The sequence below is a fragment of the Lynx rufus genome, unplaced genomic scaffold (assembly GCF_022079265.1).
Source record: "Lynx rufus isolate CCGP_SWC_20201006 ecotype Redwood Valley unplaced genomic scaffold, mLynRuf1.p SCAF_8, whole genome shotgun sequence".
Taxonomy (NCBI): Eukaryota; Metazoa; Chordata; class Mammalia; order Carnivora; family Felidae; genus Lynx; species Lynx rufus.
The window spans coordinates 62,908,623-62,923,818 of record NW_025814896.1 but is presented as its reverse complement, the minus strand read 5'-3'; the positions used below and the strand labels follow the sequence as shown (position 1 = coordinate 62,923,818).

The following is a 15,196-nucleotide window of genomic DNA, read 5'->3' as shown; positions in this document are numbered from 1 at the left end:
AAAGGGATGGAGGAAGAGGAAGAGAGGAAGGCAAACTGTGTTTACGTGCAGAAAACTACAGGTGGGAGGGCTGCAACCATGGTGGTATAAGGTTGGCTGGAAGAAGGCTGATTAAAGATCCCATTTCCTAGGGGCCCCTAGGTGGCTCAGTCGGTTGGGTGTCGGACTTTGGCTCAGGTCATGATCTCACGGTCTGTGGGTCTGTGGTTTCAAGCCCTGCGTTGGGCTCTGTGCTGACAGTTTGAAGTCTGGAATCTGCTTCGGATTCCGTGTCTCCCTCTCTGTCTGCCTCTCCCCAGCTTGTGCATGCTCACTCTCTCTCTCGATAATAAATAAGTTAAAAAAAAAAAAAAAAAAGATGCTATTTCCCACATTTGGGTTCCAAATGGTATTTTGGCCCCTGGGGGGAGCTACACTATTCAGTGTGAATTTGGAGAAGGGCCTTCTCTTCTTTCTCCTAATGTCCCCTGTGAGATGAGCAAATGGCATCTATGACTTGAGTCTGGGGACTTCCGTGCAGGGGGAGGGAAGGCAGGGCTGGGCTGATGGCTCATAGCCACTCATCCTCCAGCGTTTACTGGGCTCCCACCAGTAAACAGACACTAAGCTAGAGGAAGATGATATGACTCTGACCTTGAGACCCTCTAGGCCAAGCCTGGGAGTGGTTGATCTGCAAGTGGATCAAATGCAGCCCAACCCAGTGTAATCCAAGGTTTTGGAGGTAGCAAGTCATAGCCAGGAGCAGTCAGAAGAGCTAACTGCCTGGTGTCAATGAGGTAATGCATGTGAGCTGAATCCCGGAGGATAAAGAAAGGAGCAATGGGAACGGCATCCCTGGCACAGGGCACAGCACTGTGAAGAGCTGGCATACAAGGGAGGATGAAGTCACTGAGGCAAGAAAGGAGGTGGCCTGGGAACAGAGTTAGGGACAGGCATGAAGGTAGGCTGAGCCACTAAGCACACCACATTCAGAATGTGATCCAAAAGACAGGGACCAACCATCCACAGAGGGGTCCACATCAGCAAAGTCCTGCGGCGGCAGGATCAAAAACAGCCCCTGGCAGGAGCACGTCAGTTGAGGTTACAAAGCAAGTAGCAATAACTGTCAGGCTCCTGGTCTGTGAGAGTGCCTATTGAAACAATATGCCGTTTTAGAATTCATGGGGGTGAATGATTCCTGCTTCTTGCAACCATTGATTCTGACTAAAACATGCGTTAGAAAGGACCATAAAAAGGTAATGAACATGTTTCTGCATTATAATTTGCTATGACCCCACTCCTATACTCCTGAAATTTAAGATGGCTATCATTTAAATAATTTAATCTTCATCTCTCACTTCATTTGACTCACCCAAGTCAGCGAGACCAAAGTTGGAAGGGAAAGAATGCACCCTGTCTCTACACAGGATGGTAGCAAGATGAGCCCACGTGCACTAGGACACTTCATGTAGACTACCAGAACCATGGCTTCTACCCATACAGGGTTCCAATGCTAAGTGGAGGGACCTGGAATTCAAGAACAGGAAGGAAGGTCCTCATGGGTACAAGTTCACAAATAACCTGGAGGTTGGAATTCATTCATTCATTCATTCCTGTCTTTATTTACTTATGGGAGGGGATAGAGGTATAGAATGTTCAAAGAGATTTCACACTCTCAGGACCCAAGGCAAGGACCCTACCTACTGATTCTGACCCAGCCAAGAGCCCCACCACAGCCGCAGCAATCACTTCAGGCCTGATGGGAAGTTAACAGGAAAGGGCTACAGGAAGGCAAAGCCATCATCTCGCCTCCTGGGCTAATGTCCATTTCTGCGTCCCATCTCGGAACCCCAGAACAGTGCAGAGAACAGACAGTGGTGGCAGACTGCATGGATTCTAGTCCTACTTCTGCCACTTCCTGCTGTGACTTCTCTGTGCCTATTTCCTCACATGTAAAAAGGCAATTACGGTACCTATGGTACAGTACAAAGTACGGTACTCATGGCACCAGGCATCCATGAGATGATCTCTGGCATTACCACACTATCTTGGCTTTTATTTTCTGTGCCACTTCACTGAGCGGTCATCAGAATAAATATGAGAAGTCAACTGAAAACAAGTTGAAGAAATCCAAAGTTGCTTTTATTTTTGTTTTTACTAATATAAGAATGAACCGTGACAGTGCCTCAATTCTATAACCCACCCAGCCCAAGATTATTCTAGTGGTGGGGCCAAGAACAGGTAGAAGATCTCCATCAGTGACCTCTTCTTAAAGCACAAGGACATCTTCCATCGGGCATCAACATGCACCTGTCATGTTGAATGTCAAGAATTGAACTAAAGCCTTCTTGATCCGTCTACATTCTCAGCCAGTAGTATTGCCTTCTGAGGTTAAGGACTCTAGGTCTGATACGTGATAGATGGAGGAAAGCTTCTTTTCACATTTCGAGAAGAGTGGGTGCAGAAGTGTGAAGAACATGACTCCCTTACTTCAACCACCTCCCCCTTTAGTCTGTAACTCCAAGGTGAAATGTTCTTACAACTCCCCTTTCCAGGTTTGGCTTTCTTCAAGGTGTACAACCAAAGCCTCAGGAAGTCATCCATGGGAAGCATACGAGGGTTTACACAGATGCAGGACAATACATTAGTTTTTCCTTTGGTCCCAGCACACACTGGGCGAGCATCTTTCAGGAGCAACCCCTCCAGCATTGTCTAGGCTGTACTTCTAAGTCATGAATGGATTGTTCAGCACCCTCTGCCTGTCCTAAATGATTCCTAAAAGTTTCTGGTAGTCTCACAGTCTTACTGCCCTTGGTTCCTACTGGCGTGTTATCCTGCCTTTAAAGTTACCAAACCCCTGACCCATGGATGCCTCTTTCAGATTTCATTATCTTCCTCAAACTTACTTAAATAAATTTCCAAAAGCAGTTACCTACCAACTAATGCAAGAATGAAGCCTAATATTATGCAAATCACTGCTGAGACCAGCTCTGCAGGAGGTCAGGGAGGGAGGCCTGGTTGTTCAAGAGGCTCTCTGCATGCCTATCACACATGCCTCCTCCTTGCCCACAGCACTCCATTTTGCTTTGTCTCAGACTCCTACACACTGTGTACTCCCTCCTGGCTGCCAGTCAGACTGGCAGGTGAGGCTGCTGGACTAAATACAGGGGACCTGGTTTGGATATATGCTGCACCATGGGTCAGGACCCTGGACCATGGCAATGGCATGCTGTGCCCCCTCCTGCCTACTGATACTGAACAGAGTCGGAGTCACATCTGGGTTGCTCTATTTATTGACACCTTGGCTAGAAATTTTCTAGAGTACAGAAGGTCGAGAGCCTGATCTGGAGGACAGGTATGATGCCAAATCTAAAACTACCTTGGCATACAAGTATTGTGAGGACATAAGGAGGGGCTCAAAACTCCGTCTTCAGTGATCATTCTCCAGGACTCAGGCTAGTACCAAGAGCCTCACACAGTAGAGTCAATGCCAATAACCTTCCCACTACTAAGCAAGAAGACAAGAAGTGGCATAGGATGGAAACAGAAACACTAAAGTACTGCCTTCATTATCTTGATGTTTAAGCTTCCTGGGAAGCCAGGCCAAGATGTTAACTTAGCCAGTTATCCCTATTTCACTTCCAAGCACTGGAGATAGAAATTTCAGGGATTGGGGTTTCTTCCCTGTGACTTGGCAAATTCTTCTTCTCATCTCCATGTCGAATCAACAGTTCCTTAGGTACTAGGTGCAAAACCTCAAGGCCCTATCATTTTCTCCACAGGACTTACTGGCATATCCTTCAAGCCACTTCATTTGTTCCATTCCTCTTTTTCAGTCTTTCTGGACCTGCAGGTTTTCTGCACACAGGAACTGCCCGAAGCATGATGAAAACAAGAAAGGGGCCAGCCTTCACCTAGTGGCCAACTCCCGCCCCCACCATCTATAGTGGCCAAAGGGACTGAAAGATGACAGCCCAGTCCTCTTTGATCTATCATGGTTTTGAATTCAGGAGTTCCCAAGTCTCAGCAGGCTAACTCAGTATCTGATGTGGTTCGTAAGACAGAGATGTGCTCACCCACGGCTGCTCAGTGAAAGTAACAGTGACGTCCAAAACCAGCCCTCTGGTACGGCACAAGTGTTGGTGGGCCAGGATGACCCCTGTCCTCAGCAAAGGGCTCTCAATCCTAACTCCTGAATGGCCCCAGACCATGTGGCTGTCTCCTCCCAACTTGGCATGGGGGTAGCACAGACTTCCAAAAGGAACTCCTTTATTAAATGCAGTGAGCAGTCCAACACTGCTACTTGGGTCAAGTCACAGCGAATGCTGGAGAAGTGCCTCTGATCCATGCATGGCCAAATCTGCTCAGGAACCTGGGGATTCCGGGAATGAGACCCATAGATGACAGAGGACGATGTTCCCTCTCCTGGCGCCGTATCACCTAGCCTAATGGTTTCATAAGACCCAGAGGCCCATTCTGAAGACAGTTGGCAGGGAGGCAAAAATGGCAGTCTTAAGAAGTCTTCAGACAAGTGGACAGCTCAGCAGGACAGCATGTGTGCACCCAGGGCTCACTGTGCAGCAGCCATCACCAGCTTGGTGAAGGAAGGTATATCACACGGCATCTTCAGGGTGCTGGAGGTAGGCGCTATGGCAGGAGAGGGAGGGAACAAGAGTCAAAACTTTGCCAGGTTAACACACCCAGACCCTGAGAATTTATTTCAAAGAAGTCATTCTCAATGGGGAAAAAGCTGGATGTACAAGAGTATGTGTTCTAGCAGCCAAGTGGTTACCAGAATGTGGACTCTGCAGTTAAGAGACCCACCTCACTTTGTAGGGCAAGTGATGAATGCTAAATCTCCTCTTCCTCATCTGTAAGACACAAGGACAGTCTCTACTCCCCAGGGATGTTACGAGATTAAACCAGACAATCTGCATAAAGCACCTTGAGTATAATAGGTGTTCAACTACAAAGGTTTACTCTTATTGTTATGCATAAGGGCAGAAAGAGAATGCAGGGAAAAGGAAAGGGCAAATTGTTAAGGGTGATAGAGATAAGGAAGTTTTCCATGACTGTTCTGACAATATCAGTTTTTTAGGTCTTATCCATTTTCAGTTGGTATGGAGGATGCCACAATTTGTTGAGCCCTGTAGCTTAGGAAGAAAAAAGCAAAGTAGAAACAGTTAACTTTTTTTCACCACGCTTTTTCTCACTTTTCTAGATTTCACTTTTGGAAAATTCTTAAGAGGTTTATAAGAATGCAGAAAAAAGGGGAAAATGGGAGGGCACAGGAGAGAGGAAACGAAGAAGGGTTTGACAATCAAAACTTAAAAGAATCTGCCTACATTTGCTCACCCTGCCCAAAGGCAGGGCTGTGCACAGAGGATTACTCTGTCCTGATTAGAGGGTCTGCTCTCCCAGGGCCTACTGAGAGAGTTGCAGGGATGCCCCCTGGCTGGGCAGACCACCATGTGGCTAGAGAGGAGAAAGACCTTGTAACCACAGGCAAGGAGTCCATTCTCAGGACTCTGAGGCAAGGCACAACACAGTCTCTGTCCCTCCTCTTCCTCTGACAGCTTTTCAGCTGTAAACAGTATATAAAAGTATGAGTGCTTGGGTGGCTCAGACAGTTAAGTGTCCAACTTTGGCTCAGGTCGTTATTTCATGGTTCGTGAGATTGAGCCCCTCATCGGGCTGTCTGCTGTCGGGAGCCTGCTTGAGATCTTCTGACCCCCTTTCTGCCCCCCCGCCCCGCCCCGGTTCGTTCTCTCTCTCTCTCTCTCTCTCTCTCTCTCTCTCTCTCTCTCTCTCTCTCTCTCTCTCCCCTCCCCCTCCCTCCCCCCAACTAACCTAAAAAAATAAAAAAAAAAGAGGACATAAGAGTCCAGTTCCATAAAAGAAACACAATAAATATTCATCAGTGCCAGAAATAAAACAGATAATTGTTTGCAAAGACCTTCGAAAAGTCTAGCCAGTGTTTATAATCTTTTTCTTTTTCAGCCTATCCATAAATATCATATTATGTAACTCAAAATTAAAAAAGGATTATATCTGGGGCGCCTGGGTGGCTCAGTCGGTTAAGTGTCCGACTTCAGCTCAGGTCATGATCTCACGGTCCGTGAGTTTGAGCCCTGCGTCAGGCTCTGTGCTGACAGCTCAGAGCCTGCAGCCTGTTTCAGATTCTGTGTCTCCCTCTCTCTCTGACCCTCCTCCATTCATGCTCTGTGTCTCTCCGTCTCAAAAATAAATAAACGTTGGGGCTCCTGGGTGGCTCAGTCGGTTAAGCATCCGACTTCAGCTCAGGTCAAGATCTCGCGGTCCGGGAGTTCGAGCCCCGCGTTGGGCTCTGGGCTGATGGCTCGGAGCCTGGAGCCTGCTTCCGATTCTGTGTCTCCCTCTCTCTCTGCCCCTCCCCCATTCATGCTCTGTCTCCCTCTGTCTCAAAAATAAATAAAACGTTAAAAATAAATAAATAAATAAATAAACGTTAAAAAAGGATTCTTTTTTCAAACACCATTATCACATATTAAAGGGTTAATAATTCCTTAATATCAACAATTACCCAGTGTTCAAATTTCCAATTGTCTCATAAACATCATAAATGGGTGATTTCTCAACCTTTTAAAATTCAATTTCCCAGTCTGAGGAGATTCTGAGACAGCCCCTATTAACCAATCCTACCACAATAATCACTAATTTAGGCCTACTAGACCACATGAGAAAACCAAAACCCAGAGAAGTTAGGTGATTTGCCCAGGATCACACAGCTGGCTAAAGACAGAGCACCTGACCCACAGCCCACTGTTTTCCCTGATATCACATGGTCTGGCAGTGTGAACACTGAGGTAATCATTAGAAGTTTTCAAGTCAGCAAGTCTTAATCTAATAATGTGCCCTTTCTCTGTAAGAAGAGAACCACTAGAACCCTCCTAGTAATTATACACTCATTTTTCTGAGATAAAAACTAAGCTCTCAAGTTAATGCTATCAGGTAGAAGTCAGATCTTGATCTTTATTCTGTGCTTCAATTTAGACATGGAAAACGATTCTCAATGAGCTCTATCTAGCCTCTTCTTACCACTAACTAGCTCCCCCAGGCTGCAGCAAGCTGAAGAGGACCACTAAGAGAGAAAGAGGTATCAATCACATAGTGGGGATATGCATTCTAGTTGGGCATCAATATGATTATCAACAAAGGTTAAGACTGCCTGATAATAGACCCAAATGGTTTTATAGATAATTTGCATCACACTATCAAGGAACTCATAATTTCTGTGCAATATAAATGTTTTTAGAATAGGAGAAGGGTGCCTGGGTGGCTCAGATGGTTAAGCATCTGACTTCAGCTCAAGTCATGATCTCATGGTTCATGGGTTTGAGCCCCACATCCAGCTCTATGCAGACAGCTCAGAGCCTGGAGCCTACTTTGGATTCTGTGCCTCCTCTCTCTCTGCCGTCCCCTGCTTGTGCTCCGTCTCTCTCAAAAATAAACATTAAAAAAAATTAAAAAAAAAAAAAACAATAGGAGAAAAACATGCTTCCATCTCATTCTATAAGGATAGATTTACCCCTTCATACAACTGGACAAGGAAAGCACACACACAAAAGCAGGGATAGATGGGAAGAAAACTATAGGCCTATCTCACTAATAAACACAGAGGCCAAAATCCTAAGTAAAATAAAAGCAAATCAAAAGAGTGGACATGCTTTTCCTCTGAAACACTTGGCTTCTTTATTTTATTATTTTTTTTGTTCTCTTTTGATAGGGTCTCGTTTCCTACATGTGCACAATACAAATAAACTGGGACATATGCAAAAAAATAATGGGACGTACTGAATAAGCTACTGAATGTAGAATTTAGGTAATCTGACATTAGGAAATCTATTAAAGTAATTCATCATTTTAACTAACTCAGAGGAAATGTGTATGCTCATTCATCTCATGTGATTCCAAAATGGCAATGAACAAAATTCAAAACCCATTATTTATCAAGAAAAAGGAAAAGAGTAACAGTAGCAAATTATAAACATTCTGGACACTTCATTAACTGGAAGACCTGCATTATTAAACAATTTCATAAAGCTAGTGTGAGAACAGTTGGGTCACAGGTACAAAAAGGCCCAGGTGTATGTAGTAATCGAGGATGTGAGAGCAGCAGGTTTCAAATGGATAGAGAGAAAGGATAATGGATTCTTCAATAAAGTTAGATCCTTACCTTAGCATAGAAAAATAAATTCCAAATGGACTGAAAAACTAAAGGTAAACAAACAAATGCATTATAAGAAAACACAAAAACAGAGTTTCAGTATAGGATAATGGAAAGTTCTAGACCTGAATTGTGGTGATGGTTGCACAGCAATGTAAATATACTAATGCCACTGAACAGCAAGCCTAAAGCCTAAAATAGGGCAAAATGATAAACTGTACATATGTATTTTACAATTAAAAAAATAAAATATAAAAAAAACACAGATTATATTCTTGCAATGGGAAGAACTTTCTTAAGACACAAAACCTTGGAGCTATAAAGGGAAAGATTTGAAGATTTTGCTACGTAAAAAAAAACCTTTCTTAATGTTTATTTTTGAGAGAGACAGAGCATGAGTCAATGGGACAGGTTCACAGGGAGAGAGAGAGAGGGAGACAGAGGTTCTGAAGTGGGCTTTGTGCTGACAGCAGCAACACTGATGTGGGGCTTGAACTCACAAACCATGAGATCATGACCTGAGCTAAAGTCAGACGCTCAACCCACTGAGCCAAGCAGGTAGCCTCGCTATGTAAAAATTTTTAATGTATCATAAAAGATCCCAAAGCAAATATCAAAAAACAAGCACTTAATACTTCAACAGAAAGAAAAAAAAAAAAAAAGCAGTTGACTGAAGTATATATAACTTGTATAACAGACAAAGGACTGGAGTGACTAGATGGATCCAGTGTCTGACTTCAGCTCAGGTCAGGATCTCGGGGTTTGTGGGTTTGAGCCCCGTGTTGGGCTCTGCGTCTTACAGCTCAGGGCCTGGAGCCTGCTTTGGATTCTATGTCTCCCTCTCTCTCTGCCCCTCCCCTGCTCATGCTCTGTCTCTCTCTCTCTCAATAATAAATATTTAAAAAAAATTTTTAAATAGATAAAGGAAACATCTGAATGTATAAAGCTGCTATAAATCAAAGTAGAGACAGAACATGATGAGTATTTCATAAAAGACATACAACCTCATCAGTAATCAGAAAAATACACATTTAAACAATTTCACTTCAGGACTTGAAGCTGTATTACAAAGCTGTAATCAAGACAGTATGGTACTGGCATAAAAACAGACACTCAGATCAATGGAACAGAACAGAGAACCCAGAAATGGACACACAAACATATGGTCAACTAATCCTTGACAAATCAGGAAAGAATATCCAGTGGACAAAGTCTCTTCAGCAAGTGGTGCTGGGAAAACTGGACAGCAACATGCAGAAGAGTGAACCTGGACCACTTTCTTACAGCATACACAAAAATAAATGCAAAATGGATGAAAGACCTAAATGTAAGACAGGAAGCCATCAAGATCCTTGAGGAGAAAACAGGCAAAAATCTCTTTGATCTTGGCCGCAGCAACTTCTTACTCAACACATCTCCAGAGGCAAAGGAAACAAAAGCAAAAATGAACTATTGGGACCTCATCAAAATAAAAAGCTTCTGCACAGCGAAGGAAACAATCAGTAAAACTAAAAGGCAACTGACAGAATGGGAGAAGATATTTGCAAACAACATCTCAGATAAAGAGTTAGTATCCAAAATCTACAAAGAACTTATCAAACTCAACACCCAAAAACAAATAATCCAGTGCAAAAATGGGCAAAAGAGATGAAAAGACACCTCTCCAAAGAAGACATCCAGATGGCCAACCGACACATGAAAAAATACTCAACATCACTCATCATCAGGGAAATACAAATCAAAACCACAATGAGATACCACCTCACACCTGTCAGAATGGCTAACATTAACAACTCAGGCAACAACAGATATTGGCAAGGATGCAGAGAAAGAGGAACCCTTTTGCACTGCTGGTGGGAATGCAAACTGGTGCAGCCACTCTGGAAAACAGTATGCAGGTTCCTCAAAAAATTAAAAATAGAACTACCCTACAACCCAGCAATTGCACTACTAGGTATTTATCCAAGGGATACAGGTATGCTGTTTCGAAGGGACATAGACACCCCAATGTTTATAGCAGCACTATCAACAAAGCCAAAGTATGGGAAGAGCCCAAATGTCCATCAATAGATGAATGGATAAAGATGTGGTGTGTGTGTATGTGTGTGTGTATATACATATATGTACACACATATATACGTGTATATATATACACATATACATAACGTGTATATACATATACATATATATGTATACATATATACACATACATATATATACATGTATATACACACATACACATATGCAATGGAGTATTACTCAGCAATCAAAAATAATGAAATCTTGCCATTTGCAACTATGTGGATGGCACTAGAGGGTATCATGCTAAGGGAAATTAGAGAAAGACAAGTATCATACGACTTCACTCATATGAGGACTTTAAGACACAGAACAGATGAACACAAGGGAAGGGAAGCAAAAAATATAAAAACAGGGAGGGGGATGAAACATAAGAGACTCTTAAATATGGAGAACAAATAGAGGGTTATTGGAGGGGTTGTGAGAGGGGGGTTGGGCTAAATGAGTAAGGGGCATTAAGAAATCTGCTCCTGAAATCGTTGTTGCACTATATGCTAACTAACTTGCATGTAAATTTTTAAAAAATAATACTAAAAGAAAAAGAAAATTAAAAAAAAACCATTTCACTTCACTCATCAAATTAATACATTAAATTGAAAATACTGATTTCCATAACTGATAAAGGCATAGGAAAATAGGTATTCTCATCGTTGTGGTTTGAACTGTAACCAGCAGAACCTCTGAAAGACAATTAGCCAGCAGCTAGCCAGGTGTCAGATGCACGATTCTCCACTATTGATCTCTAGACTGTAGAAAGCTCCCAGAGGCACACAAAACTCAGGAGCGAGCATGTTCACTGAACCATTATTTTCTGTATCAAAAACAAAACAGCCCAACTCTCTAACAGGAGGTGGTGAAATACACTTTCGTACATCCACCTAGTGAAACATGAGGTAGCAACTGACAAGAAGTAGATAAGTCTCTATGTAACCCACAGGGAAGCATGTCACAACATGTGTTGTAAACAAAGGCCAGTTACAAAATAGTCCATATTCTGTGATCCCATTTTTGTCAAAAAAGTAAAATAAGATAATATACTTTGTATAGCAAGAAAAATCTAGGAGAATGCATACCAAGCTGTTAGTGGGTTATCATCTCTGAGAGTGGTATCATGGGAAATTTTCACTTTCTAAATTACTTCTGTAATTATTTCTGTAATGTTTGAATTATTTAAAATAAGCACATTTCTGTAATTGAAAAAATAAGGAATTAAAAAAAAAGAAATAAAAACACTTCCACTTTTCTGCCAAAAAGGCGGGGGGCGGGGAGGGCGGTTAACTATGATCCCAATGAATGCCAGGTAACAATCTCTGTGCAGTATTTTCCTCTAAAAAGGAGGAGGCAGAAGATCATCTAGAACAGTTGGAAGCTGTCAAGTGCCAATAGGGGCCCGCCCCCCACTTCCTGGGCAGGGCTGGCGTAGTGGGAATGACGGGAACAGGGCCTGGCTTTCTGTCATGGCAGCCTGCATAGCACCCTCGCTCCCACGAGGGAAGGCCAAGGCTGAAACGGTCAGTGCACACTTGAAGGAAATCACACTCAACACTGGACTCCAGCTATTTTTTTTCTTTTGCCTCTGATCTCTGGGTAGCTCTCAGATCATGACTTAAGATTAGAAACATTTTACGTGACAAGGTTACAATAGAAATCCGATCAGCTACAAGGAACTGCTGGTGACTTGTGGGTAAGAGCTATAGAAATCTAGTGTGTCCTAAAAAGATGGAGTGAATGCCAAGAGCTGGAACAGCACAATGTTGGAAAACTGGTCAAAGAAAGGGTGTTAATCAACTAACTCGCCTCTACCACAACCTGTGAATGATGAAACCAAGAATGGGAAGAGAAAAGGAATGGAGAGGGAAAGCAAACAAAACTTACTTACTGAGCACTGCTACACACCTGAACATAGTTCCATGTTTAATCCCAAAATAATCCAGGGGGTGCCATGGAAGAGGAGACTCAAAGAAGTCCACAACTTGCTCAATATTACAAAGCTAGAAACCCCTAGGTCTGGATTTGACCATGGTCTGCCTACAAGTCCAGTGCACTGGCAGCTACTCTGGTAAGCCAGTGAGTCGGCCCCAAACTTCCCAATACCGGAGCCTGCGTCCTCAGTCTTTCCAGGCAGACTCACCTGTGAGCTGGAGGGCAGCGCCTGGGAGTTGGGCTCCTCTGACAGGGCTGCTCCTGAGCCCATGGGGCTCAGTGTAGTGATTCGGCTGGGCTGGCCACGCAGTGTCAGAGTAATGGTGGTAGGGACCTTCAAGCCTGACAGAGATGGGGGGGAAGGTTGGCTTTGGTCATAGCCTCCATTTTCTTCTCCTGGAGAGTTTCTTCACATCACACACCACCCCCTCGGCCTCCCACCTCAGTTTCCCCAGCTGGGTCATCTACGCTCTATCAGTCAGTCTGAAATGCAACAGGAAACAGCTGTGTTCTTTCGACCTCTCTGGGGGCTGGCCTCACACAGCTGAATCCTTGGGGGTCAATGCCAGGACCCTGGTGAGTTGGGTTCAACAACATGGCTTGCCCATGTGAGATGGGAAGATCCTGGGGAAAGATCCCATATCTAAGAGTCCCCACGGCTGTCATGAGAGACTCACCTGATGCTTGGTTAGAGATCTGAGCCAGGCCAGGGAGGCTGCTTGCCAACTTAGCGAGGCCCCCATTGGTCAGCAGCTGGTGGATGGCTGTGGGCTTCCCACCAGGAGTGGCACCCAAGGAGGAGAGTGTGGTGGCCACAGGAATGGTACGTACAATGGTGCTGGTGCCCGTGGTGATGGCACCCAGGCTCTGCATGGGGGTGGGCAACTTCACACTGGTGGCCTGTGGGACACACAAGCCCAGGTGATCAGAAGCTATTGCCCAACAGCAATGTTCGAGTATGGAGGGCCCATAGCATTAAAGGCTACCATCCATTGAGCACCTACTACATGCAAGGTACTCTTCCAGGCATTTTCCATATACTAGCTTACTTAATCCTCAAAACAACCCTTTGAGAGAGATACTATTATCCTAATTTTACAGACAAGGAAACGAAGACACAGAGAGATCAAAAAACTTGCCCAAGATCACACAGTAAGTGATGGAGCCTTAACCTCTGGTAGTTCCCAGGGTGAAGTCAGAAGGCTGTCTTGACCCAGATTCCAGACCCAGTTTCCCTGTCAAAACCAACTAAACTGAGAATGCCTCCTCCCCACACCTGCCCAACCCAGCAGAAGGCAGATGTGCACCTGTGGGGCTGGCCCTGGGGAAGGATTTGCTGGGAGGCCAGAGGTCTTGCTGCTGATATCCTGCAAGCTGAAGCTGAGACCTTGAAGGAGGCTGCTGGCTGATGTAGCCCCTAGGAGAGGATATAACAGATGTCAATATAGGCTCAAGCCCTTATCCCAAGAGCAGCCACACCCATCCATCTTCAACAACCAACTAAAATACCAATGCTCTTTCCCTGGGACATTTCCAGGGCTCTCAGAAAGATGCCAGGAAGGACTCCCCAGGCATACACAATGCATGCCCACATGAGGAAAGCTACTATTCTAGACATACTGCCTTGGATTTGCTCTGCATATCCCAACCTGCTCTAAACTACCTGTCCAACATCTTGGACAATTTTAGGAAAACCAGAGAGTTGGAATCCCACTTCAGAAATCTAAATTCCATCCCTTCCAGGGAAGGGGACAGCTTCTTAAGCCAAAAGAATTCCAAATACCTGATTTACACTTCACTACACACAGCCCAGTGGCCACAAAGCAAAGAGGGAGGTCCTCCTGAAGGAGGACACCTGCACAGCCTTGGCCCTGCTGGACTCAGGCAACCAGCCTTCCCATGTAGGGTGGGGTGGTGAAAGTGAGGAGACAAGCAAGAGGCAGAAAGGTGCCTCATCTTGCTAATGCTAGTACAGCACAATCTCCAATTTTCTGCAATCAGGTGTGTTTAAGAACACCACAGTGAACACAATACATACATTTCCCACCAGCTATTTCTCCTCCTTATAGTACAAAAGACACTACCTGCAGACTGGGCTCTTTACTCACTGTAGATATTAAGACCAAGAACTCTCCCACTTTAAAGCTAATTCTAACTTCACATCAAGCCTCTATGAAAGCCTGCAACCCAGAGGAGAATCCTCCAGATTCAGCTGCTTTCCCTAGGACCACCCTCCAGCAGCAGCTGAAAGGAGATTTTGCTGGGAGGCGGGAAATGCTGGGCTACCAGATACCTGGGAGGGAGCTGCCAGCAGAGGTGGCCACTAGGCGGCTCTGGAGTGTATGCAAGGCACTGGGTGCAGTGCTGCTGGAGACTGAGGAGGCTGGGCTGGCTGAGACTCCCCCTTCAGAAGCATTTGACCTGGAGACGAAGACAGGAGCTCCGTTATTCAAAGGTTGGAGGGCAGCAGACCCCAGCAACACAGGGAGGGTCGTAGGGCCCAGCAAGGCTTTCTAGACACTAGAACCTATAGTTTTCTTTGTTCCACTTTCTGAATCTGGTCTCTAATCCTTCTGAAAGTCAGGCCTAAAATAAAGATTTCAAACCTTAAAGCAAGAGCTATGGGAAGCTTTGCAAATTTTCAGTAAAAAAGAATTGAACTGATCCCCTCCCCGCCCCCCATCCCCCACCCCCACCAAAAGGGCAAAGATCCCACTGAGAAAAAAGTCATATTCCCAAAACTGACAGAACCCAGACTATCACCTTTCCAAAGCACTAAATGGACCAGAGAAAAGGTAAAAAGAAAGGTTCAGAGCCAGAAAAGCTAAGAAACAGACTCACTTGGTAGTGGTGAGAAGCCCTGTGAGCTCCTTGGGCCCTGCTGAAGCCTGCCCCAGCGTCATGGTGATGGGCTTCCCTCCCGCAACTGCAAAACAGAAAACCCCAAGGCCACTGGTCAGTCCTGCTTGGCCCCTTTCAGGGTTTCACAGCCCAGGCTAAATCCAAAAT

General features: G+C 44.7%; 1 protein-coding gene across 9 annotated transcripts in view; it reads right to left on the bottom strand.

Annotated features, from left to right (window-relative positions):
• Positions 1–2,099: 2,099 nt before the first annotated feature.
• The window catches only part of KANSL3 (KAT8 regulatory NSL complex subunit 3), a 43,303-nt gene continuing 30,206 nt past the window's right edge, over positions 2,100–15,196 (bottom strand). For 8 of the 9 annotated variants that reach the window (XM_047067640.1, XM_047067648.1, XM_047067639.1 and 5 more), the window contains 6 exons: positions 15,029–15,113; positions 14,481–14,608; positions 13,495–13,604; positions 12,865–13,087; positions 12,396–12,529; positions 2,100–4,626 (listed from right to left, as the gene is read on the bottom strand). In XM_047067640.1, the coding sequence (XP_046923596.1) occupies positions 4,606–4,626; positions 12,396–12,529; positions 12,865–13,087; positions 13,495–13,604; positions 14,481–14,608; positions 15,029–15,113 (701 nt within the window). In that variant the 3' untranslated portion in view covers positions 2,100–4,605. Of the gene's footprint in view, positions 4,627–4,803; positions 4,851–12,395; positions 12,530–12,864; positions 13,088–13,494; positions 13,605–14,480; positions 14,609–15,028; positions 15,114–15,196 lie in introns of all 9 variants that reach the window. The other variant, XM_047067647.1, reaches the window with a different exon arrangement.